Source organism: Mustela putorius, unplaced genomic scaffold (genome assembly GCF_011764305.1).
Source record: "Mustela putorius furo isolate JIRA1106 unplaced genomic scaffold, ASM1176430v1.1 tig00003834_pilon_pilon_pilon, whole genome shotgun sequence".
Lineage (NCBI taxonomy): Eukaryota > Metazoa > Chordata > Mammalia > Carnivora > Mustelidae > Mustela > Mustela putorius.
This window is the reverse complement of record NW_025421987.1, coordinates 64,007,965-64,035,907: the sequence shown is the minus strand read 5'-3', so window position 1 is coordinate 64,035,907 and position 27,943 is coordinate 64,007,965. Positions and strand designations below refer to the sequence as shown.

Genomic DNA, 27,943 nt, shown 5'->3' with positions numbered 1-27,943 from the left:
GCCTGGGTGGCTCAGTGGGTTAAAGCCTCTACCTTCGGCTCAGGTCATGATGCCCCGCATTGGGCTCCCTGCTCAGCAGGGAGCCTGCTTCCACCTTTCTATTTGCCTGACTCTCTGCCTACTTGTGATCTCTGCCTGTCAAATAAATAAATAAAATCTTAAAAAAAAAAAAAAAACAACTATATTCTGTAACATTCACTTGTTTGAGTTTTTTGACAATTTCTTGTCCCCCTTTGCCTGAATTTAGGATTTTGTATCTGTATTTATTACAAGCAAAGAAGTACAAAAATACTGGATGATCTGCCTAAACTCCACCCCTTACTCAGTCTCTTTCTCTGCCTTTCCCCCATCCCCCCATTTACAGCCTTTGTCCTTTAGATAGCTCTTTGGCCTATAAATAAGTCTGGCCAGTTTGGCAGCCTTTTGGAATTCTAATTGACAGCTCACTGCATCAGTGTAAGTCATGTGAATTCACAACTATTACATTTGTATATAGTATATAAAACCTCTGCTTTTTGAGTTAAGACTTAGAAAAAATAAGCCTTATATACCCCTTTCATGGGACCCCAGAGAGATAGTCCTTTATTTGAGTTGGACTTGTGATTTGGTAAATGTCTAAAAATCTAATACCACTTTAAAGACTTGGCAAATAAATGCTGCCAGGCTGCTGCTTAGGGTGTCTTTCTGCTAGTTAATTCAGTCTTCTCTTTACCTTGAAGGTAATAGCCTTTTCTCAAAAGAAGAAAATTCTTTTCTTGCTTTCTTGCTCTGTAATAAAGAGATTGTCAAATCTCTTACTTTGCAAGTAAATTTCTGTGGGTAGGAATAGCCCGAGGCATATGTCACTACTACCATGTGAAATTGGTTTGATAAATCCTTTATTAATAGTTCCAAATTATCAGAAACTCCAGATTTAATAAGTAAGATATACTGTATTGGTAAAAAATTCTTTGGGTGTAAATAAGATATTTATATAAATGTGATATTTATTTATTTAATATCTTATTAATTAAAGATTTTATTTGATAGCACAAGAAAGGGGGAGCAGCAGGTAGAGAGAGAAGCAGGCTCCAATGAAGGGCATGATCCCAGACCCTGAGATCATGACCTGAGCCGAAGGCGGACAGCCACCCAACGCCCAGGCGCCCCAATATTTTATTAATTTATGTAACATTTTACTTCATTGAAAAGAAGTTAAAGCCCACTATGACTTCACTCTGCTTCTTTAGGTAGAAGATTTACTCATAGAACTTTTTTTTGACTTCAGCTATCTATTCCTCAAAAGTCTACCTTTTATTGAACAATTTTACAAGTTTTATTTTCTGTGTGTGAGATATAGGGCCTAATTTTTTGTTGTTGTTTACTGAAATTCAGTGTTTTTGTACTGTGTTACAGTACAAAGCCTATTGTCTTGATAATATCTTTTTCTTTACTATGAACCATAAGCTCCAAGATTGGCTTAAACTTTAAGACTTGGGGGAGAGGGCGTGGCTTACTGGTTAATTGGCTTTGTAGGAGACCATCTGAATTCTGATCCTAGCTATCCCACTTCTAGCTGTGTGATCTTAGCCAGGTAATTTAACTTGTCTACACCTTAGTTTTCTTATTTATTAAAAAACAAAACAAAACAAAATTTTTTTAACGTTTTAAGGCTGTAATAGTTAAAGGATAGTGAATGTTGAAATTTTTATTGTAGTACTTGGCTAAGTTTTTTTTATTCATTTTGCAACCTGTCTTGTTGGTTGTTTATTTATTTATTTTTTTGTATATGTGTTGCCGAAGCGAGCACTTGTTGGTATTTTTTTATTGAGTTTTTTTTTTTTTTAAGGGCAAAGGATTCCAAAAGACTTTATGAAAGAAAATGTAAGATAGAAAATAAATACAAGAGGGGCACCTTGGTGGCTCAGTAGATTGAGTGTCCAACTCTTGATCTTGGCTCAGGTTTTGATCTCAGGGTTGTGGGTTCCAGCCTTGCGTTGGCATGGAGCCTACTTTAAATAAACAGTGGAAAGAAAAAACACGTGAAAAGTTGCTCAGTATCATTAATCATAAGGGAAATGAAGACCACCACATATCTGTTAAAATTGACTACATGAAAAAGATTGACCATTTCAAATTTTGATAAGAATGTGAAGGCTAGAACTCTCAGGTACTGTTGTTGGGATGGACAGTTATATAACCAATTTGGAAAACAGTTTCCAGGGGTTTTGAGTTTTGTTTATATATTTTTTACTCAAATATAATCAACATACAATGTTATATTAGCTTCAGGTGTACAATATAATGATTGAACTATTCTCTGCTCATCATGGTATGTATACTCTTAATCCCCTTCACCTGTTTCACCCATCTCTCACCTAACTCCCTCTGGCCGCCAGCAGTTTATTTTCTGTTTTTTTGTTGTTGTTGTTGTTGTTGTTATTCATTGTTCATTTGGTTTGCTTCTTAAATTCTGCGTATGAGTGAAATAATGTATTTGTCTCTCTGACTGACTTCGCTTAGCATTATACTCTCTAGCTTCATCCATGTCATTGCAAATAGCAAAATTTCATTCTTTTTTATGGCCAAATAACATTGTGTGTGTGTGTGTGTATGTGTGTGTGTGTGTGTGTGTGTGTATCTCATATCTTCTTTATCTGTTCATTGATTGATGGGCACTTGGGCTGTTTTCATAATTTAGCTTTTAGAAAGTAATGCTCCAGTAAACATAGGGATGTCTGGAGTTTTGTGTTTTGGGGGGTAAATATCCAGTAATCCACTATTGGATTGTAGGATACTGCCTGGATTGTATGATACTGTAGGATACTCTTGGGTTGTGAGGAACCTCCATACTGTTTTCTACAGTGGCTGTACCAGTTTGCATTCCCACCAACTGTACTCGTGGGTCCCCTTTTTCCAGTATCCTCACCAACACTTTGTTATTTCTTGTGGTTTCAATTTTAGCCATTCTGACAGGTGTAAAGTGATATCTCATTGTGGTTTTAATTTTCATTTCCCTGATGATTAGTGATGTTGAGCATCTTCTCATGGGTCTCCTGGCCATCTGGATGTTTTGGGGAAAATGTTCATTCAGTTCCCCTGCCCATTTTTTAATTGGATTATTTGTTCTTTTTTGGTGTTGAGTTGTAGATGATTTTTTTAATGTATTTTGGATATTAACACCTTATTGGATATATCATTTTATCTTCTCTTGTTTAGTAGGTTGCCTTTTTGTTTTGTTGATGATTTCCTTTGCTGTGCAAAACTTTTTTATTTTGGTGTAGGTCCCAGTAGTTTAATTTTGCTTTTGCTTCCCATGCCAGAGGGGACCCATCTAGTGAAATGTTTCTATGGCTGATGTCAAAGAAATTACTGCCTATGTTTTCTTTCTAGAGTTCTATGGTTTCAGATCTCACATTTAGGTCTTTAACCCAATTTGAATTTATTTTTGTGTATGGTGTAAGAAAGTGGTCCGGTTTCATTCTTTGGGTATTTTTTAAATACATATCTGTACCAAAACTGAAATGATCATCAGAAGTTCACTTAAACAGAGATTGAATAAATTGGTTTGGTCAAAAATTGAAGTAAAGATTTCTGGACATAAAAGATTACCCAGTACATTTTAAGAAGGAATAATATTTATTCCTTGTGTTGTTCCTTATATAGTGAACTTACGTTCTAGTTGGGAGAGGATAACAAAGTTTTATATAGCATATTGGCATGTGATACGTAGTATGGAGAAAAATAGAAGAGGAATAGAGAGTACCCAGCAGGAGAATTGCTGGTTGGGTAGGAAGGGAAAGACCTTACCATGGAGGTGACATTTGAAAGATGAGAGTGAGCACTGCAGATAGTGAGGGAAGAGCATTACAGCCTGAGGAGTTAGCAGTAGTAATAATAATGATAGCTAACACATACACTGTTATCTGCTAGGAGCTATTTAACTCCTTTACATATATTAACTTACTTAATCTTTATAGTATCCTGTGAAATAGATATTTTTACTATCCTCATTTTATAGATAACAAAAGGCATTGAGAGAGCTGGTAAGTAATATGGCTGAAAATTGAACCCAAGCTGTTTGGCTCTGGAGCTCATCCTTGGGAGTTGCTGCATAGTGTGTTAGTGAAGCAATAAGAGAGAGAGAATTGAAGAGGAGAATTTCCAGAATGTTAGAGGAATAGCAAAGTTAGTGTAGATACTGCAGAGTGAATCAGGAGAATGATAGGGGCTGAGGTCTGAAAGGTGGTTATTGGAGAAGGAATAATAACATAGGAAGATTTGAGTGGACTTAAAGCATTTTTATGACTGGGCTTTTACTCCAAAGTGGAGCACCATTGATGGTTTTGAACAGGCAGGTGATACGATCTGACTGACTTCTTAAAAAGTGGTTCTTTACTAAGTCCTTCCTCAGAGGCTATGGGTAGAATTCAGGAGGACCTGGAGACTTAGAAAAAATTACTTCTTTATTTTCACTAACTTTTAACAGTTCTTCTAACTTTCCTTCATTTAATAATATAGCCAGTAAATAGTAGTTATTAAAGTGACCTGTGACTTTTGTCACCACCAGTAGAACATTATTGTTGCAGGATCTCTTAAATCATTTAAATCATCAACATTACTTTGAAATTATAGTACTTACTAGACTCACTGTTAGATCCCACTTAATGTGATAATGAATTATATATATTATAGTTTGTCTTTTCATATTTATATATTTTTCACAATTATATATCAATATAATTGTTTTTCTTTGTAATCTTTATCTATTTCTTATCTCTATTTAGAAAGTATTTGGGGGCACCTGGATGGGTCAGTTGGTTTAAGCTACTGACTCTTGATTTTCAGATATGTTGTGGGATCAAGCCCCGTGTTGGGCCTTGCACTCAGCATGGAATCCACTGGAGATTCTTCTCTCCCTCTGCCCCTTCCTCTGTTTGTGCTCTCTCAATTAATAAATCTTTTAAAAAATAAATAATAAATAACACTATATGGAAGGTGTTCATTGATTTCACCAGATTGTCAAAGGAGACTATGGGACTCAGAAATTAAGATTACCTGTGAGGATTGCTTTGGTTATTGTGATAACAACAAATACGGAGGAGGGCAAGAACAGGAAGAGGGGTACAAGTTCAGAGACTTTTGCAATTATCTAGGTGAGCGTTAAGGGTGAGTTGGACCAGAGTAGTGGCAGAGAAGGTATATGTAATTGGATTTCAAATAAGGTTTGAAGGTTGAACCAGTGGGAGGATTTGGTATAATCGAATGTGTGACATGGGAGAAAAAGAATCAAGGATGGCTATAAAGTTTTTGGTCTGTGCATCTTGAAGGATAGAGCTGCCATTTGCTTAAAAATCCCTTTGAAATTATTAATAGATTTATAATGCTGAATATGTCTTAAAATTTTTTTAAAGATTTATTTAAGAGAGCCCATGAGTGACGGGAGAGGAAGAGAATCTCAAGCAGACTCCCCACTGAGTACAAAGCCTGTCACAAGGGCTTGACTTCATGACCCTGAGATCAAGAGTTGGACACTTAACTGACAGCCAACCAAGTGCCCCGGCATAAATTTTTTAAACAGTAACATAAGCCTTATAAAAATAAAGATACAGAGGATAAAAGAACTCTCAGTCTCTCCTCCCATATGAATCATGTGAGATGAGATAGAGTTATGTATGTTTGTTAAAAATTAAAAGTTCGGTTTTGGATAGAAGTTTGAAGTCTTTAATCAGATATATGAGTATTACTTTGTTACTTGCTGTTTCTACTTAATATGCCCTGGCATATGCAGTCACTAGAAAGAATGAGGAGAACTTATACTTAGAGCTTAAACTTGTATTGTTTCTGAAAGTTTGAATGTTTTACAGTAAGCATGAATCTGTGTACTAGGGAGGTTTAAAATGAGCAAAACGCATGTTAAGAAGTAAGAGAATGGTTACAGTATGTGGTAGAAAAATTTTGTGGTCATTAGAAATAATGAAAAAGATTTACTGTATTATACCACCATGGAAGGGCTCTAAAATCTATAAATTAAGTAAACAAAAGTAAGGTAAAAACAGAATAAGTAGATAAGTGTGTCAGAATCACAGTAAATCTCACAGTCTTTCCCTTTAGAGAAAGAGACTGGATGGATAGGAAGACACCTTCCCTCCTTTTAAGCTGCTGAATTTACTAGCCTTGTACATGTATTACTTCTTTAAGTGCCATGATTCATATGTGAGGTGAGCTTATGGGTTGGTTCTTTCATTCTTTGTATCTTTGTATTCTCACACATTATGGTTTTAAAATTTTATATCTAACATAGAAAGTCATGTCTATAATATGATCCTTATTTTGAGTAAAATATGACTTTATTTACATATGACTAGAAGAAAAGATTATGGGATATACATTGAAATGTTAATAGTGGTTTTCCTGGGTGATGGAAATTGAGATCGTTTCTTAAAAATATTTTTCTTTAATTTCTTGTAGACTATGAGAAGACAACGAAATGAAGTTGTAGTTGAATTAAGGAAGGTGAGTCTGACTAATATTGAGTACTTCCAAGCATAATTCTAACAATATTACAGCATATATAGAAGATACTAAATGTATATTAATCGCAAGTGTTTGCTATTTCTTTTTCTTTTGAAAACTGAAGGATTTTAACTAAACTTAACCAAGCTATTGAAGTTGGCAAAATACAATTTGGCCACTCTCCCAAGAATAGAGATAAATGAGTTATATGGTGTTTTTCTTCTGTAATCTTTAATAATTTATAGAAAGTGAAAGTCTTATCTATACAGTTATACTAAATATTTCAGCTGCTTGCAGGTGTAGTTATACACAAGTTCTGAAAAGAACTTATTCCATTTACAAATTTCATCAACTTTTCAAGTATTAAAATAGGTTATATTTCATGTGTGTAAAAAAAAGAAGGTTATAGTTGGGAGTATATCTTTAAATTTGTCCTGCACATTTTTTAGTGAAATTTGAGTGGGCCTTGATTTTTGTAAGGCATTGTTGATTTTAGTCTGATTTTGAACTGCCCAACTTTTGCTTTGACTTTGTTTTTAGGTGATAAAGAGAAGCTCCCAGATGATGTATAAAATGGTTTAGTACTTTTAAATAAATACATATATGTTTGGTTCTGGCTTAAACTACACACTGTCTTTTTTAATCAATTTTTTGTTTTTTAATTTCTTTTTACATAGTTCACGGTTCATTAAAAATGTAATATTTGGGGCTTGGGACTCAAATTTTGTGTTGCTTAAATATTTGAATCACAGTTTGGTTTAATTTTCTGCATTTGCATTTTACTTTTAAAAGGCACTTCCCATTTTAGTTTGTAGGCACAGGATTGCCTAAGCTTTTTGTATGAAAGTATTTAGCTTTTTTTTTTTGATACATATCTTTTTTTTTTTTAAAGAATAAAAGAGATGAGCATCTCTTAAAGAGAAGAAATGTACCACATGAAGATATCTGTGAAGATTCTGATATAGATGGCGATTACAGAGTGGTAAGTTATTGTTATTCTAGTAACTTAAAAACTGCCAGTGAAAAATTTTACATAAATATAGAATTTTAAGGTGACTTTTTAACTTAGTTTTTTCTTTAATTTTTTTCACAGCAAAATACCTCTCTAGAAGCTATTGTTCAAGTAAGTTGAGTTTTTCCCCCGTCTTCATTTGTATTTCTAATTATTATGTATCTATATCAAAAATTGTTTTAATTTTTTATAGAATGCTTCAAGTGATAACCAAGGAATTCAATTAAGTGCAGTTCAAGCTGCTAGGTAAGTTAAGTTTTGGGGACATATTTTAAATTTATAACTTACCCAGGAGTTCTGTTTGAGTTTTCAGTGTACAGTAGTACTGTCACTCATATTTAACTTTGATGACAAGCTGTAAAGAATAGTCCATAGACCAACTACATTTACTTCAAAAATTTTTTCTGTGATCTAGAGTATTAAAATTGGTAGCAGTTTTCTAAACTCACAAATAAATAAACTTAAGTTTCAGCTTGCATAGTACATACAGATGCTAGGGAAGAGTTGTGTTGACAGGTTATTGCTGTCAACTAATAGAAAAACATTATTTATAAAACTTTACTTTTTATTAACAGGTTTAATTTTATAAAAAGATGTTTCATCTCCTTCCCAGGTAGCTAATTCTTTTCACAATCCCTATTTTAATCAAATAATAAATTGAGTTACAAGCTTACTGTAGCAGTGTACAGGCAAGTAGACATTAAGATTTAGGGCTTTAAAGTTGGCCAGTGTACTTCCAGGTAGGAATATTAACTTATGTTGCATATTTCTGCTGTGAAATCTATATTCTAGAGGTGGATGCTCCTATATTTTAAGGGGAGGACCAGAGAAACTTCTGAGACTTTTGTATTAATGAGTATGTCGGAAAACGCATGGTTGTCTCATAATATAATACAGTCTTTCCTTTCTCTATTTATAAATATAAGAATAATGCTCTGTGTTATTATTAGTAGGACAGAGACACTTAAGTAATTGATCCTACTCATAGAATTTCATAGCGAGAGAAGATTTCACTGGTCCATCCAGTATCTTAGCCAGTATACAAATCTTTTTTATTAAAAATATTTATTAGAGTTTCTCTACTTTTGTGTATTCATTTTAAATAACCTAGAACAGATAGGAAAATTACAGAACTAACAGTATTGCCAACTATAGGTAAAAGAACTTCTTGGGACTTGGTTATATTGGAAGAAAATCATAGAAGTACTCACATCTCAAAATGGCAAATTAATGTTTACAGATAGGATGATTAAGAAATTTTGATATATTATTCTCACTATTTCCAGAGTTGATTATTTGAAGTTAGTTTGGACCAGCTTTTCTCAGTAGACATTCTAAGGAAAGCCATAAGGGCCCCAAGGCCAATATTCTTGAATTATGGTCTTTGGATCCCTAGGGGAACCTGAGACAACTTTATAAGTATATAAGATCAAACTCATTTTCACGGTAATACTAAGACTTTGTTTGCCTTTTTTTAACATGTTATGAATTTACATTGGTGTTGGAAAAGTAACTGTGACTAGAATTGCTAGTACCTTAGCACAAATCAATTAGTGTCATCAAACTGATTTTGTATTATATTTTGTAGATATTGTAGGCACCATTGTGCACTCAAAAGAAAGGCCATTTTAAATCTTGAATGTCCTCAGTGAAGTAGTAGAAGAAAGTTCTTTTATTAAATCTGGAACCTAGGTTAAGAAAGACTGGGTTATTTCCTACTTTGTGCTAAGAATTGTGCCATGTGCTCTGGAAAATACTGTGAAAAAGCATGTGTAATTCTTGCTTGATAAGAACTTTAGAACCTAATAGAGAAGGCAAGGGTATATTAAAATTAGGGTGATACTCAACAACAAATGTAAGCATATTCTGTGTAAATGTTCTTGGAATTCAGAGAAGATATTGTGAAAACATACAAATTGAAATGGACTTTGAATAGATAGAGCTTGAATAGACAGAAAAGAGGGCATTCCAAGTGTGGGAAATAGAATGTGAAGAGCCTGGAAATGAGATTGAAATAGTGAGACAACTGATTTATTGTTGCATAACAGAGAATAAGATTGATTAGTTAGGTAAGACAGAGCCAACTTGTGGAGGGTCTAAGCTAGGGCAAGAAGGTTATATTTATTGGGTAGTAAATATGCAGCCATATTCTGCTGCTTGGTTTATATAGGAGAATGAGCTGATTAAGTTTTCATAAACATTGCTCTGTATGGTACTCAGATAGGTGAGGATTTGTGTAATCTTTATGTCAAGTATGAATTTGAATTTAATTATATATCATTAAATTTCACAAGATTATGTATGTTTCTTATAGGAAGCTTTTGTCCAGTGATCGAAATCCACCAATTGATGACTTAATAAAATCTGGAATATTGCCTATTTTAGTCCATTGTCTTGAAAGAGATGACAAGTAAGTACATTAAGAAGTATTTTAGAATGTATTCTTTGCACAAGACAAGATTTTCTGGTAGTTTGATTTTTAAAGAAAAAAGAAAAGGGCTATGTGATGGAGTTGAAAAGCCAGTGAAAAACAGTGCAAGGTGTGTTTACACCAGGAGGTGAACATAAAGGCCAAAGAGGAACTTGAGAATGATACATTGAACTTTTAAGCTTTGAAAATTCGCAAAAACTAGTTTGGCTGTTAAGTGCTTGAGAAAACTGTTTGGGTAGTCATATGCAGCTATCTAAATAAAGAGTTTTTGAATGCCTGGATGGCTCAGTCAGTAAAGCATCTGCCTTCAGTTCAGATGATCAAGGGATCATGATCCCTTGATCCTAGGGTGGAGCTCCCTGCTGAGGAGGGAGCCTGTTTCTCCCTCTCCTTTTGCCCCTCCTCTTAGCCCCATTCAGTTTGTGTTCTTGTGTGCTAGTTCTCTCTCTCAAATGAAGAAATAAAATTTTATAAAAAGAAAAAGGTTTTACTAAAAATGGATGGGACACCTGAGGAAATTGTAAGCTTTTTATACTGAAGAGATACTGTAAATAGTCATTGGAGGTTTTAAAAAAGTGCTGGATGCATAGATCGATCACTTTCAAACAAAATATTTAATGCTTTAAAAAATGTTTGAAGGGAGGAATGGTTGGTAGATATTAGATTTGGGCCAATGTAAAAATCCCTACAGTTCAACATTATTTGTTTTTTGTAGTCCTTCTTTACAGTTTGAAGCTGCATGGGCTCTGACAAACATTGCATCTGGAACCTCGGAACAGACTCAAGCAGTAGTTCAGTCCAGTAAGTTGGTGATTAACAGATAAAATTGTGATTTCTAAAAAAGAAGTTAGTAAAAAAAAAAAAATAGTGATTCTCTTAAAAGAATAAAGCTGTTTTTATTAAAAAGTAATAGCTATCCAATTACAGGTTGGTTGAAATAGGCCAACTGAAGTATGTTATTTTGATCATATCATTCCAGTGACTGACATTTTCTATTTTCAGAAATTTATTTGTTGCTAAATCTGAGAACATTTTCTAATTATGGTAGCAGATTACATTATTGTAGTTACATTTTACTTATAGGACATCATAGAAATAAAGGTGTTTTTCCCATTGTCATACTACCTCTTGGCATCTCTTAATGAGAGTTTCATCATACGGGTCAGAGAAATTTTGTATAAAGTAGTCCTGTTGAAAAATGGCTTGAAATTTTTTCATTGTTACTATTTCAGGATTGCTTTTCTTATATGTTCCAAGAAATATAAGTGGGAAATTATTATTGGAGGTAGTAACCTGAATGTATCGTTTTCATAAATACTGTTTAATTCTTCTATCAAAGAAATTAATAATTTAAAGAAGGTACTTTTAAAGTGCTCTTCACAGAGTTGTAAACAGTATACTTGTATAAGCTTATTAAAATCTTAAGCACTAATTTCTACATGATTTTAAAGAGGAACAAAGGTATTCAAGTAAACATTTAATTATGTAGACATTTCTGCTGTAATATAATATAGAGTATTAATATTATCTTAAATCATGATAAAACTGGCTTAATTTAGGGTTTAAATAGACTTTGGTTTTGTGGGGGTTTTTTTGTTTTATTTTGTATAATTGACTGTTTACTAAATTTTATAATCTCAAGACAATATTTTAAGCTCTCACTCTTTTTCCTTTCTGTTTTATGTGCTTTTTTCAGGATTAGAAGGATCCTTAGAATTTAATGCTGCCAGTCTCTCTTATTTTACCAGATATAATAAATGAATGAATGATTTTTTGAGTAAAGTATGACCTACATGTATGGAAATAGCATTTTTCTAAGTACTATCAGAAGAAAGTAAAAATAGAATAATCATTTGTTCAGTGTAGTAGTATTCTGTTCAGATACAGACCTTTCTCTGTGTTTCCCATCCTTGTTATAAAGAAAGGGTGTTGTAAAGCAACAGAACCACTTTCTGATTCAGGAGGTCTTATATGGTATACAGGTATCACTGGCCTGCCTAAAGATCTGTGTGACGTTTATTTTTTTAATTGAGGTGTAATTGACATATATAGCATTAAATTAGTTCTAGGCATACGACATAATGACTCAAAGTATATACACCAAGACATGATACAATAAGTCTATTTTCCCCTATCCTCATATCAAATTATATGATATGCAGTATAGTATTACTGACTACAGTTACCATGCTATACACTTAATTCCCATGACTGACTTGTTTATGATTGGATGTTTGTATGTCTGGACTCCCTTGTACTTCACTCATCTCCCAAAAGCCCTATCCTCTGTCAGCCATCACTGTTCTCTGCATCTATGAGTTTTTGTTTTGTTTGTTCATTTGTTCTGTTTTTTAGATTCCATATATAAGTGAAATCATACATTATTTGTCTTTCTTTTTTCTTACTTATTTCACCGAGTATCTCAAGGTCCATTGATGTCCTATATACAAGTATTTCATTCTTTTGGTAGTAGCTAAGTAGTATTCCATTGTGTGTGTGTCTGTGTACGTACACACATCTTATCCATCCATCATCATTGGACACATCGGTTGTTTCCATATACTGCCTATTGTGAATAATGTGGTAATGAACATAAGGGTGCATATATATTTTCAGAGGTTCTGAGTGGTTTCATCATAAGCATATTTGCTGAACACATTTTCCCCACTTGACTAATTGGTCATAAGGCAATTTCACCATTAAAGATAGAAGAATAACTGGTTGACAGTTTGATTTGATGGTTTGTTGATTTCATCAGCTAGTTGACAGTTTACTTTCATTTCTGCATTGACACAGTACTCCCATTTTTATAGTAAATCTTAGCCCTCATAATAGTCTGTACAATGCCATAGAGTTATGAGCCCACATTTTTCATAGAACTTTGGAACATCTGTCAATAAACATGTGGTAATATGCTAAGAACAAAGAGCAGTGTAGAAGACTTTCACAATGTAATGCAAAGCTGTTACAAATATGCATCCTTGTATTTAGAAACTGATACCTCTCTTAAGGAAGAAAGAAATTTTAGGAAAAAATGAAAACGTGATGCCAGATGAAGAGATGAATCAACAAGAAAAATAAATGTATAATATTATGAAAGGAAAACTTTGAGGACAAGTGCTTAGGTACAGTCTGCAAAATAAAATCAGTTATTTGCATAGAATTGCATGAATCTACACACATTTTAAATGTATTCAAATGTTTTATATTTTGCAATAAAGTCTTGTTAATTTTGTCAGTGCATTTTTCATGTTTCATTATGTCCTTTTTAATGGATATCCCTCTTTTATTTTTGTGATTTTATCTTTTATGGCATAATTGCCATATGGCCAATTAGTTATAGAGTGAAGATGTTTGTGGCAAAGATGCTGATGGTGAATATACTGGGCACTGTTCTTAAATTTATTGTCATTTGCTTCAGATAAATACCCAGAAGTGGAATTGCTAGATCCTGTATTTCTAGTTTCTTTACTAGTTTCTTCTTTTTTTAGTTTTTTTATTAGCCTCCATACTGTTTTCCATAGAGGCTGCTCCAATTTCTATGCCTACAGGCAGTGCACGAGGGTTCCCTTTTTTCCACATCCTGTCTAACACTTCTTATTTCTTGTCTTTTTGATTCAAGCCATTCTGACGGTGTGAGGTGGTGTCTTATGGTTTTGATTTGCATTTCCCTGATGATCAGTGATGTTGAGCATCTTTTCATTTGTCTGTTGGTCATCTGTATGCCAGTGCTTTCAGTACTTTGAATATATCTTACCACTCCTTTCTGCCCTGCAAACTTTATTCTAAAAAACCTCTGATAGTCTTATGGGACTTTTCTTGTATGCAACAAGTTGTTCTCTTGCCACTTTTAAGATACCATCTTTATCTTTAGATAAACTCTTGCCATTTTAATTATAATGTGTGTTGGTATGGCTCTTTTTGGGTTCATTTTATTTGTAATCTGACTTCCCAGATCTGGATATCTCTTTCGTTCCCCAAGTAAATAAAGTTTTTAGCCATTGTTTCTTCACAAGTTTTCTGTATCTTTCTTTCTCTCTTCTCCTTTTGGGACCCCATTATGGGAACGTTGTTCCCCTTGATGTTGTCCTACAGGTCCCTTAAGATATCTTCACTTTTTTTAATTCTTTTCTGTTGGGTGCCTGGGTGGGTCAGTCATTAAGCATCTGCCTTCAGCAGAGGTCATGATCCCAGGGTCCTGGGATCGAGCTCCACATCTGGCTTCCTGCTTTGTGGGAAGCCTGCTTCTCCGTCTCCCCCACCCCCTGCTTGTGTTCCCTCTATCCGTGTCTTTCTCTCTGTCAAATAAAAGATCTTTTTTTTTTTTTAAGATTTATGTATTTATTTATTTGACACAGAGAGAGAGAGATCACAAGTAGGCAGAAAGGCAGGCAGAGAGAGAGGAGGAAGCAGGCTCCCCACTGAGCAGAGAGCCCCATGTGGGGCTCGGTCCCAGGACCCTGAGATCATGACCTGAGCCGAAGGCAGAGGCTTAACCCACTGAACCACCCAGGCACCCCAATAAATAAAATCTTTTAAACAAAATAAAAAAATTCTTTTTTGTTTTGCTGCTCTGTTTAGGTGAATTCCACTGCCTTGTCTTCCAGGTCACTGATCCTTCCTTCTGCTTTATCCTTATCTGTTGTTGAATGCCTCTACTCTATCTTTCGGTTCAGTTATTGTGTTCTTCAGCTCTGTGACTTTTGTTTGGTACATTCTTATATTTTCTGTCTGTCTGCTGATATTTTTTCGTGTTCGTCCATTTTCTCCCAAGGTTCGGGAGTACCTTTATAACCATTGTTTTGAACTCTTTATCAGGTAAACTTTCTCCATTTCAGTAAAGTGTTTTTCTGGGGTTTTATTTCATTCTGTTCTTCAGTTTACTTATGTAACTTGACTTTCTGTGTTTGTTTTTATGTATTAGGTGAAATAGCTACCTCTCCCAGTCTTGAAGGAATGGTCACTGGAAGCATGTGTTTCAGTCAGCTGTCTGTGCTATCCTTTGGGGGTGGTAGCCTGCCAGAGATTGTTTCACTCCTGTGGAGCCCAGAAATGCAGAATACCCTCCTACTCCCAGCTACCAGTGCCAAGCATTCAAGGGGTGTCCCTTATGTGGACTTTTGTGCTTCTGCCAGCTTTGGCAGGGCCACAGGGGCATGCCAGGCCCAGATGAACTATCCCACCGGGTTTGGTGGGGAAGAACTGTAGTAGTGCTCTGCGCCTGAGGTGCAGGGGTGGTGCAAGTATCACTAGCTAGGTAGAGTGTATAAAAAATGGCACCTGTCAGCACCTCCGTCCTGGAGGAAGTTCCAGTAGACCCTTATTCCTTAGGCAGTTGCTTTACAGTTGGCCAGGGAACCTCTTTCACATATGCTCTAGGCACTTTTCAGCCCACTGCTTTTGTGCTGGAGCCTGGAGCATGTGGGTAGGTGGTCTCTTAAGAGCATAGTCCTGGTTTTCTGCAGCCCTTTGGGGCTCTTGGATGATAGTCCTGTTGGTTTTCAAAGCCAGCCGTTTTGGGAGTTTGTCTCTGGTGTAGGTCCAAAGGGTTCAGGTGCCTATTTTGGTGCTCTAACCTCTCACTCTTCAGGGATATGCTCCGTATTTATGAAATCCCTCCGCTTGTAGGTCGCTGCTAGGTTGTAGGGCATAGCTTTGTTAGGACCTTAGTCTTTGCCTCTCCTGTCCATCTCAGTGTGACTTTTTTATCCTTTGTTGTGGAGGAGCTGTTGGGCTGCTTCTATGAAGGCATTATTGTATATGTAGCTATAGATTTGGTGTCCATGGTAGAAGCTGAGGTCAGCCACCATCTTGAACTGCACCCTCCTGCTATTTTTTTTTTTTTTTTTTTTAAAGATTTTATTTATTTATTTTGACAGAGAGAGATCACAGTAGGAGAGAGGAAGGGAAGAGATCACAGAGAGAGGAAGGGAAGCAGGCCCCCTGCTGAGCAGAGAGCCCGATGTGGGACTCGATCCCAAGACCCTGAGATCATGACCCGAGCTGAAGGCAGCGGCTTAACCCACTGAGCCACCCAGGCGCCCCCCCTCCTGCTATTTTAAATTTCTGTATTCAAAAGGTACTTCCAACAGTTGGAGTCCCTTTTTTTCTCTGAGTTTGAGAATAATGCTTGAATCTATAAGGAATGAATTAATCTACTTTATTTTTAGGAATTGATTTTAATTTGGAATTTTATTCAGGTTTAATTATGAATGAAAATTTACCAGCTTGATTTGATATTTGTATCTTAAAACTGTCATTTTGATGCTGGGTAAGTGGTTTGCTAATCAAAAGTTTTCCACTACTGTTATTCTAGAGAAAATCATTTAATAGATATATATGTTAAATATATTTTTGATAGGTTCCTTTCTTCTTAGATTCAGCAAAGAAAAGATTGACTTTTGGTTTAGAGTATAGTATCTTCAATCCTTTTTTTCCCCCCAAGATTATGAGATGTAATTGGCCTCTAAGACTGTCTTTAACCTTAAATGTTAATTTATGTTTTCCTCCTTCAGATGCCGTGCCACTTTTCCTGAGGCTTCTCCATTCACCCCATCAAAATGTCTGTGAGCAAGCAGTGTGGGCACTGGGAAATATCATAGGTTTGTATAAAACTTGTAATACTAGTCCAACAATTGTTATCAGATACTGTATAATAAAAATGACTGCCAGTAGTTGAAAAAGAAAAGCAATGTGTCTTTTTAGTACTGGTTTTTGTGCAATAATTTATAGAAGTTAGAGCTGTTTTAAGTATAAGCCTATAATAAACAGAATGAACATTTTTGTTGCTTATGATACCATAGTATCTTTTTGTATATAGTCAACTCTTTTTTAAGTATATAGTCAACTCTTAATTACTTCAATAATTATGAAGTAATTATGTGATAATAGATCTCCTCTCCCTCCTTTATTATGTTAATGGATCTATTTTATTCCTTAACTTTCTCCACTGTCATAGAAACTAGTAAAAAGGAATATGCACAACATAAACCAACACTTTTTCTCCATAATGACAGTTCTAAAAAGAGTCTTAATTGAAATTTTTACTGTCTTTCCTGAATTTTAGTACAGTAAAAGACAGTAATGTTATCCATTATCATCATGAGGAGGTATTTGTAGCTTTATAGACAGGGTCATTAAATATTAAATACCATGATTACTCTACCTCCCAGATTTTCTCTGACATAATTGTAAGAATAATTAAAGACAATTCTAATATTTCAAGATATGTTTTTAAACTATAAACAGACTTTACCCAAACTCAAAAATTTGAAGAACTATCCTTCAGTGAGTAAAGAATGGAAAAAAATCTGGGGTCAGAATGTATTATGTCCCTTGATGTTAAAGTTTATTGTTCTTGCATGGAAGTAGTCAGTATTACTTTCATGTACCTCTTCTATATTACGCTTTGGGGGCAAGGATAGAATGCAGGGGATGGTTAGCGTTCCATAATTAAAATGGGAGAATTTCTCTATAAACTGTTCTTCACATATGGTATATTGCTGTTAGGAATGCTATCATTTGTGTATCTAGATTCCTTCACCCCTTTGCTTTTATACCAACTTTAGATTTATAACTGTTAATGCAACATCTTGATCTTTGGTTTTTAATTCCAGTGACATTATAAAATAATTAGAATACATGGATGCCAAAAGAATAGGCATTCTTATCTTGAAATATTACAGTGCAAGGAAAAGGGTTTTCATTTATAGAATGTAATACTTATTATGGTTTTAATGCTAGAAATTACAGTGATGCTATAGATACAGAAATTACATTTAACAGTTCACTAAGGCAGCAATTCTCAAACTTTAGCCTATTTTCAGAATCATATGAAGGGGCTTATTAAAACCCCAATTTTGGATCCACAGAGCTTGTTTAACAGATTTGGTTAGGGCCACTGTGGGAACCCACGGCTCTAGTGATACTGATTCATCCCCTCCTTTTGACATAGTTTTTTATTTCTGAATTTTATTTTGGGCGTAGTCTTTTTAATGTGTAGAGTAATTTATAGTTAATACTTTTGGTACTCTGATATTAGATCATAAGTATAAATTCTACAACTTTTTTCTAGTAATATTTTGATATATATGCATACTTTTTTTTTAATTACATAAAAGTTTTTTAAACTGAGAGTACCATTGAGAGAAAATAAAAGCAACAGTCCTCTGCTCAAAAAGTACTCTAAAGGATCCTTAGGCTTCTAATTTTTAATGGCACAAAAACATAGGTGAACAATTTTTTTTTTTTTTTTTAATTTGACAGAGATCACAAGTAGGCTAAGAGGCAGGCAGAGAGAGAGAGGGGGAAGCAGGCTCCCTGCTGAGCAGAGAGCCCGATGTGGGGCTCAATCCCAGGACCTTGGGATCATGACCGGAGCAGAGGCTTTAACCCACTGAGCCATCCCGGTGCCCCATAGGTGAACAGTTTATAAATCTATTGAATAAGTGAATAATGTGCAAAAAATATCTTACTACTTTATGTTGCTTTTCTTGTCTCGGAGACCTAAAATGAGAACTTGGTTATTGTTGTCTAAAACTTCTATATAAAACTAGTGTGTCTGGTTAAAATACAGAAAGCGACATATTCAACCCACTGCTTTATGTTTTCTTAATTCCTTATTAGTGTATTTTCACTCCTTCCTACAGGTGATGGACCACAGTGTAGGGATTATGTCATAAGTCTTGGAGTTGTGAAACCTTTACTTTCCTTCATAAGTCCATCTATTCCTATAACATTCTTAAGGAATGTTACTTGGGTAATGGTCAACTTATGTCGCCATAAAGATCCACCACCCCCAATGGAAACCATTCAGGAGGTAAACAGATGTTTTGTGTTTTGTCTTTTTGTTTTTTAACTAAACTGGATACCATTATGTATGTTTTTAAATCTATATATTTCTCTCTTCAGATTCTTCCAGCTCTTTGTGTCTTAATTCATCACACGGACGTAAATGTAAGTATTTTTTATGTGTATAATATGTATGTCTATGGTTACCCCTATGACTTAGGGAAGAAAATGTTGTACTGGACATAATGTTCATGTACTCGATTAGGTTTTTTTCATTTCAAGAGTTGTAATAACATAGCTTACTATTATTGTATTTACTTTGTCTTTATCACAAATATAATTTACAGTGAAGAAATCAAGCCCAACTATATTTTGGTCTGGGATATAATGTATGTGGAGAGTTGGGGCAGTTAAAAACTCATTTTGGAAGTTCTTAAAGTTGCCAGTTAGTGATCCATCTCACTAAAATTATATCTTTGATTGGTCAAGAGCTTTTTATGGAAGCTCATTTTGATAGCCTGGCCAGTGTTTGAGAGAATATATAGGCCTAATAATATTTCATATTTTGAAAGATTAAAAAAATACTTGTGCCTTATGCATGGGTTTGTGTTGATACGCATACACCAATCCAAGAATATCAGTTGGTCTTGAATTTGTTTTTACTATATTTTTCCATCTATAGTGACTGATAGTGGTTTCACATGTTGTAGAGAGAACTCATAAATATCCAAACAAGAAAAAAATTTGTGCAGACTAGATTTTAAGCATAATAAATATACCTTATTCATTCTAACCAACACAGATGGCAAAGGAAAAAGCACCTCATAAAGTATGAATGAAGTGGGAATCTGACTGCTTATAAAACCAGCTTTGTCGTCATTGTGTTAGAAAAGCTAGGAATATGACAGGTAAAAGAAATCACAGGAATACAGTGTATAGCAACATTCAGGAACTTGGGTTCCTTAAAAGCAGCTTGGGGTGATGACCAGTGTTTGATAAGCTGCTTCATTCCTTTTCAGTTTCTGGGGTAATACATTTTTCCAGGATCTCTCTAAAGCATATAGAACAAACTAAAGTTAGAATTCCACTACATCGTGCAGTGATAAAATTCATTAGGTGAACATGATCGTTGCTCTAAAGATACTTGGTTTTAGATCCCGTTAGTCTAGAATCCTTTAAAAAAAAAAAAAAAAAATATATATATATATATATATATATATGCATGCTATTTGGGGGTTTGCTCCTTAGTGCCAAGTATTTTTATTAAACCAGAAATTTTAATATTTTACTTTTAAATGAGTTCCAAAGAAGATTAATCTCAAAGTTTATACCCCTACCAAAAACCAGACATCTTGGTTGACCTTATTCAGAGTTGTATTATATTCTTTCCACCTGTTTACCCCAATCCAATTGAAATTATAACTCTGTTATCTTGTCTTTTAATATATTTTGAATTTTTCAAGCCAGTGTCATTGTTTTTCTGTAGTAATATAGGTACTGAGTAGTTTACTGTATAATAATGTTTACTGAAAATGCAGTCTTCTTAGGTAAACACTTAGCAGCAAATTCTTAAACCAGACCATGAAAGAAGTAAAAAATAAATAAAATTGCTTCTACAAATCATAAGTGAAATGCTTAAATTACAGTATAGTTATGATTAGTAAATTCATCCTAGACTTTTAACTTCAATACAAGAAGTATATAAGAGGTCAAGTCTATTTAAGTTGTGATTTTGATGTGAGCATATTCATGATGTTTAGTGTTAGGCCTTTAAAAAAATTGTTATCTAGATTTTATGTACAGTCCTGGAGAAGTAACTTGAAATTTTTTGCCTCTATCAACAAATTTTGGCATATGTTGGTACTCTGAAAAAAAGATTCACATTTGTAAATTGAAATTTAGTTCTTTCACATATTTTGATAACCACTTAAATGTGTGTGAATTCTTTGATTTGGTGTCTTGTTTTTAGATTAAAAATAGCCTAAGAACTTTATTGAGTTTTTGAAAGAAACAGTGACAAAGTATTGTTTTCTTCTTCTAGGAGATTCTCAGATTTTTATTTATTTATTTATTTATTTATTTTATGAACATATAATATTTTTTTATCCCCAGGGGTACAGGTCTATGAATCGCCAGGTTTACACACTTCACAGCACTCACCAAAGCACATTCTCAGATGTTTTAAACCTAACATTAGTTTAGAATTTAAAAGGTTTCAAAATTTTCTGACTTGTCTTTTGACAAATATAGTTCGTATTCCAGAAAAGCTTCAGAAGTAAAATTCCAGGCACAGTTATTATTCCTGTGTATTTGTCAGTAACTATGCTGTTTATGCAACAATTTAACAGTTGTCATACTTTTTTTTGGTTATAACTTCTAGTTATGACTTAATACAAAAGAAAGGTGAAACACAGTGGCCTGCTGAACTTCACAATAATGTTCATTAAGAATTCTAACATTTAAAAAAATAGTTTAATTTTTAGTCTAATTTAATTACAGAGGAGTTTTTTTTATAAATAGTTTTGGCAGATGCTGTAAATGATACCTTTTCTTTTTTTTTACTAGAATGTTTTTAATTATAGATCACACAGATTGACCTATGGTTGCTTTTAATGTCTTGATCTGCAACTGTGGGATGCTTCCACTATGAGAAGTTGCCTCCAGTTTTTTAAGGCAAAGCAAACTGATTGGAAAAGATGAAACTACTATACTCCTCTAATACTGAAATACTGGCTTTAGACATACCTACATTATACCAATGATACTAGAAAACAACTTGAATGTTTACATCTAGCCCCAATGTTTTGAATCACTGTCTATGTTGAATACATATAGTATTTACAACTGTATGTACTTACTACAATGTCTTTGGACCTATTATGCCTCAGTGTGAGCATTTATGAAAGATAGTGTCTTTTTCTCCTATTTCATGAACCATGTATCAAACTCTTTGTGAGTTAAGACTGGAAACTAAAAAGAAAAAAGAAAAGACTGGATACTGACCTGTGCTTGGGGTCATAATTAACTGAGGCATCCTAAATATGGCTAAAAGATGCACATACTCGACACAGACATTCAGAGATAGATGATGGTGTTTAGTATTATAGAGCAGATTAAGATTTCAGTGAATTGAGGTGAGACAGAAAAGGAAGAAAGGTAGTGAAACAATCATCGATTAGTTATCCTTAAGTTAACTATAGTTAAGAATCATTAAAGTGAGGGGCACCTGAGTGGCTCATTGGGTTAAACTGCTGCCTTCGGCTCAGGTCGTGATCTCGGGGTCCTGGGATCGAGTCCCACATCGGGCTCTCAGCTCAGCAGGGAGCCTGCTTCCCTCTCCCTCTCTCTCTGCCTACCTCTCTGCCTACTTGTGATCTCTCTCTGTCAAATGAATAAATTAAAAAGAAAAAAAACTTAAAAAAGAATTATTAAAGTGAGAAAATATTCAAAGACTTTGAATTTTCATTTTATCCATTAGATATTGGTAGATACAGTGTGGGCCCTCTCTTACCTTACTGATGCTGGCAATGAACAGATACAGATGGTAATAGACTCTGGAATAGTCCCTCACTTGGTTCCTCTGCTCAGCCACCAGGAAGTTAAAGTTCAGGTGAGTTTGTTGTTGATTATAATATATGTTATTTTGCTTTGTTTACCGCTAATTTGCTTTAAGCATGGCATTCAGAAATGGACAATTTAATTAGTTAAAGTATATTTCTAGCCTAATAACACATCTTTTAAAAAATCTTTTATTTAGGGGCTCCTGGCTGGTTTAGTGGGTTAAGCCTCTGCCTTCAGCTCAGGTCATGATCTCAGGGTCCTGGGATCGAGCCCCGCATTGGGCTCTCTGCTCAGCAGGGAGCCTGTTTCTCCCTCTCTCTCTCTCTCTCTCTCTCTGCCTGCCTCTGCCTAATTGTGATCTCTGTCTGTCAAATAAATAAAATCGTTTAAAAAAAATCTTTTATTTAATCTTTTTTATTGAAGAATAGTTGACACACAATGTTACATTAGTTTCAGGTATTCAGCATAGCGATCCATCTTCTCTGTAAGTTATGCTGTGCTCATTACAAGTGTAGCTCCCATCTCTCACAGTATAATGCTATTATAATAGCCCTGTCTATATTCTTTATGCTATACTGTGTATCCCTTGACTTATTCATCAGAGTACTGGAAGCCTTTCTCTCCCACTCCCCATTTTGCCCATCCCCCCACTCTGGCAAACATCAGTTTGTTGTCTGTATTTATGGGTCTGTTTCTGCTTTTTTGTTTATTCCTTTTGCTTCTTAGATTCCACATATAAGTGAAATCATATGGTATTTTTCTTTCTCTTATTTACTTCATTTAGCATAATGCTTTTTAGGTCCATCCACGTGGTGTTGTACATGACAAAATCTCATTCTCTTTATGGCTAATATTCCATTGGTGTGTATATACACAAACACACACCACATTTTTACCCATTCATCTATCGATAGACTCATGGGTTGCTTTCATATCTTGGCTATTATAAGTAATGCCACAGAAAACATAGGGGTGCATATATCTTTTTGAAATAAAACAAGAACATATCTTTGATGAAAAGAATGAGGTATTAAGTCCCCATTTTAAAGATGGAGAAAATGAGGTACAATCACTATAGGTCAACAAGAACCATTCCCCCTCCCCTTCCCTTTTCTTATACCCCACCAAAACCCCACCCGAGGCATCTCCATAGTAGATTACTAATTTTTAAGGTAGACCTAGGAACTTCACATGGTAACTTGGGTGGCATCTGAAACAAGTACTGATACTTTGTTTTTTTCTATGCTTCTTATTTTTCTTCATTTTTCCTACTCTTTTCCTTTTCTGCCCTCTTTTTCTTAACTCTCCATATTGCACTGGGCAAGCTTAATATTTAGTTTCATTGGCACTATCTATGATCAAAGGCTTTATACTGAAACATGCTGATTAGGGGTTTCCTAAATTTCCTTTTAGTTATTTAAAATATTTTTTTAATGGGGTGCCTAGGTGGCTCAGTTGTTTAAGCATCTGACCTCATCTCAGGTCTTGATCTCTGGGTCCTGGGACCAAGCCACCAGGCATTTCCTTGCTCATTAAGGAGTCTGCTTGTCCCTCTGCCTCCCCCACTATCCCTCCCTCCCCCCAAATAAATAAAATCTTTTTAAAATAAATCTTTTTTAAAATTTGTTTTATCCTTTTATTTTTAAATCCTTCCACATAAATATTTATCCCAAACCTGCATCTAGAAAGAGCCAAAAAGAGAGGGTGAGAAACTCAGACAAATATTAAAAGGAATAATTGTCAAACTGCAGTGGTAAAGGGAGATACAGCAAGCTTTAATTATGTGATGACTTAAGAGCGTATTTAGCAGTAGCATAAAGAAAAACTGTTAACCTAATTCCCTGTTTCTCAATCCTGGGTGGACATTAAAATCAACTGTGAAGCTTAAAGAAAAAAAAATACTTCCCTTGACACCTAGAGATTGTTTTAATAAATCTGGGATATTTCCTAGAAACCTGGGCTTCAAAAAGCTCTTCAGATGATACTTGTGTACAATTGGAATGGAGAATACAGACCGTAAAATTTAAAGTAGTTTAAGGAAAGAGAAAACACTTAGGTGAATTCAGGAATAGAGTAAATACTTTGCTATTTATGGGTATTTGTGGCACATTTAAAATATTTTAATAGGGGTACCTAATTAGCTCAGTCAGAGGAGCATGCGACTCTTGAACTCAGGGTAGTAAGTTTAAGCGCTGTGTTAAGTGTAGAGATTACTTTTAAAAAAAATAAATAAAGTTTAAAAAAAATAAAATATTATTATTAGATAATAATTAAGTTTACTTTTCTTAAGTGTAGTACTTATGTCTTGGTATGGGTATTTGGTTTGGTTTTGGTTATTTTTGTTTTGTTTTTTCAGAATGCATCATTAGTATTAATATTGGATTTCATTCAGAAATAGGGTTGAAATTTTTCTTTAGCAGCTCCCAATGCCCTCTGTACTTTACATGATACCTAGCAGAGATTTTTAAAATTTTTTCAACTTTAACCCCATCATTCAGGAAAAGAGAATAGTTGTAATGAACTACCATGTAGGTTTCCTCTACATCCCTACTTGCTCCGTCCCAGCAAATTACTTTCACACATCCCAGATAGCATATAATTTCATCCAGCTTCTCTTAAAAATAAGGTTATGTGTTTTTACATATCACAGTGGTGTTAGAGTATTTCTTAATTTTAATATTAAAACCCAGTCAGTATCCAGATTTTACTGATTGCTTCATATTTTTTCAAAGTTTGACCAAATCAGCCTCTAAACAAGATTAACACATTGCATTTAGTAGCTTTGTCTTATGTTTCTGTTACTCTATAATTCTATTTTTCTTTGCTCTTTTAAATTTATTTGTCAAAGAATCTAGGTCACTACAAAACATTTTTAAAAGAAATTAAAGAAGACTTAAATAAATGGAAAAACATCCATGTTCATAGATTAGAAGACAGTGTTGTTAGGAATGCAGTGCTTCTCAAATTTACCTACAGGTTAAATGCAGTTCCTGTTGGGGCACCTGGGTGGCTCACTGGGTTAAGTATCTGCCTTTGGTTCAGTTCAGATCATGATCCCAGGGTCCTGGGATGGAGCCCTGTCCTATGTCAGTCTCCCTGTTCTGCTTCTCCTTCTTGTTGCTCTCTCTCTGTTCGTTCTGTCAAATAAATAAATAAAATCTTAAAAAAAAAAAAAAAAGACTCCAGATATAAACCCATATGATCAATTGATTTTCAACAAAGGTGCCACGAAAGTTCAATTAGCAAAGAAGAGTCTTTTCAAGAAATGGTAATTAAACAAACGGAGCTAAGACCACTGAATATCTACTTGTAAACAAATGAAATTAGCTCCCTATTTATAAAAATTAGCTCAGAATAGGTCAGACACCCAAGTATAAGAGCTAAAAGTGTAAACCTCTTAGAAGAAAACATAAGCATTAATTTTCATGACTTTGTATTAGACAGCAGTTTTTTAGATTTGATATAATAAGCATAAGCAACCAAGGAGAAAACTAGATCAGTTGGACTTCATCAGAATTAAAAAACTTGTGCTTCTAAGGAGACTGTCAAGAAAGTGAAAAGAAAACCCACCGAATGGAAGGAGTATTGGCAAATAATGTATTTGAAAAGGGACTTGGGTCCAAAATACATAAAGAATTCTTAACAACAGTAAAAAAATAATCCAATTAAAAATTGGCAAAACATTTAAATACAGTTATCCAGAGAAGACATTCAAATGGTCACTAAGCAACATGAGAAGATGTTCAACATCATAAGCCATGAAAGAAATGTAAATCAAAGCTGCAATGAAATACCACTTCATAAACACAGGATGTATATAATCAAAAAGAGGTTAACAAATTTTGGCAAAGATGTAGAGAAAGTGGAATCCTTATACATATATAGAAATTAAAATGGTACAGCCTCTTTGGCATACAGTGTGATAGTACCTCAGAAAGTTAGGTACAGAGTTACTGTATAACTCTGCATTTTCCACTCCTAGATATATATATATAACCAAGAGAACTGAAAGCAGATGTTCACACAAGAGCTGGCTCACAAATGTTTATGGCACTATTACTGTCAATAGCCAGTGAAAACAAAATGTTTATCCACTAATGAATATTTAAATAAAATACATTCCACTTATATATAACTGGACTATTATTTGGCTGAAAAGGAATGAAGTATCAACACATGCTACAACATGAATGGACCTTGAAAGCATTACATTAAGTGAAGGAAGCCAGACAAAAAAAGGCTACCTACTGTCTGATTCCAGTTATATGAAATGTCTGGAATAGACATCCACAGGCATCGTAGCTGTCAGGAACCGCCTTCCCCAACCATTGAGGGAAAGGCGAGTGACTGCTAGTGGATACAGATACCCCTTTTTGATGTGATAAAAATGTTCTGGAATTACATATAATGGTTGCACAACTTTGGAGGTACAAGAACCACTGAATTCTGCATTTTAAAAGGGTGAATTTTGTGTTATGTAAATAATATTTCAATTTGGGAGGGACACTGAGTCATTTGTCTTATAAATGTTAAAATTAGCCCCCCGCAAAAAGCTCTAACTTGAGAGAAAATGACCTGATACAACTATAAAAAAAATTTATAATTCAAATTCAGATGATAGTGAAATCTCATACAGGTTCCTGCCCTCCTTCAGAAGAGCCCTGTGTTTTTGTTTGTAATTTATTGAAACACTGAATCAAAAATTCAAAGTACTTATTGTCTTTATGGCCCTAATTACTACTCAAAATTATCCTTATTTGTTTGTTTATTGACTGTCTTCCACAATAATGTAAACTCCATAACCCTGTCCTGTTTACTCCTTTGTTCCTAAATTGGTATCAGTTACTCAAAAACAGTAGGTTGGCATGAATGAAAGAGCTAATCTTTCATAATAGAACATGTCATTACATCTTTTGTTTCAGACTGCAGCACTTCGAGCTGTGGGCAACATTGTTACTGGAACTGATGAGCAAACACAAGTAGTTTTGAACTGTGATGCTCTTTCACACTTCCCAGCACTTCTGACACATCCCAAAGAGAAAATAAATAAAGTAAGTATTTTTAAATACTACCTAATAACACATAAAGTATCAGCAGTTTTCATTCGTAAAATTAGGGATTCAGAAGTATCTATAATGATTATTAATGTAAACCATCATTTAGACATCAAGAGAAGTTAGAATATTTTATTCTTTCTAACATGGATTTCTGTAATTTTTTTGTATATAAAAGCAGTTGTAAACAATGCAAATTTGGCTCTCTTGGAAATGATGAAATAGAGATAATTGGGTGTTGAATGTTGTGTGATTGGAAAATTTTAATGTGTGAGTCATGTAATTAAGCTTAATATTTTATAGATACTTAATAGTGTGTGTGTTTGTGTATGTGAGAGAGATCATGGAGGCTATTGAAAGGGGGCACTGATTGGTGATGCTGATATTGGAGTGCATCTGAGGCTGTTGTAGAAATACACGGGCTGTTGATTACAACATTGCCGATGATTATAACCCAAGAACAGCTCACCTAAGTAGCCTGGCACCCTAACATCTCTAACAGGTTCATTAAACATGGTCCTGTGATCTGATCCAAAGAGCCTGCTTGACATTAGCTAATACTAATACTTTAGGGAATAAAATGTGTTTACTAATTTGTTT

The 27,943-nt window shown here is 34.4% G+C and overlaps 1 protein-coding gene and 1 non-coding gene across 4 annotated transcripts in view; both read left to right on the top strand.

The window, feature by feature from the left end:
- KPNA4 (karyopherin subunit alpha 4) overlaps window positions 1–27,943 on the top strand; it is a 57,597-nt gene that overhangs the window by 16,539 nt on the left and 13,115 nt on the right. For all 3 annotated transcript variants that reach the window (XM_004755671.3, XM_004755672.3, XM_004755670.3), the window contains 11 exons: window positions 6,451–6,495; window positions 7,388–7,477; window positions 7,589–7,618; window positions 7,701–7,753; window positions 9,822–9,917; window positions 10,654–10,739; window positions 16,454–16,540; window positions 18,587–18,756; window positions 18,849–18,893; window positions 22,207–22,338; window positions 27,212–27,340. In XM_004755671.3, the coding sequence (XP_004755728.1) occupies window positions 6,451–6,495; window positions 7,388–7,477; window positions 7,589–7,618; window positions 7,701–7,753; window positions 9,822–9,917; window positions 10,654–10,739; window positions 16,454–16,540; window positions 18,587–18,756; window positions 18,849–18,893; window positions 22,207–22,338; window positions 27,212–27,340 (963 nt within the window). The remainder of the gene's footprint in view (window positions 1–6,450; window positions 6,496–7,387; window positions 7,478–7,588; window positions 7,619–7,700; window positions 7,754–9,821; window positions 9,918–10,653; window positions 10,740–16,453; window positions 16,541–18,586; window positions 18,757–18,848; window positions 18,894–22,206; window positions 22,339–27,211; window positions 27,341–27,943) is intronic.
- On the top strand, window positions 27,552–27,878 carry LOC123394655. Its single transcript, XR_006609406.1, has one exon.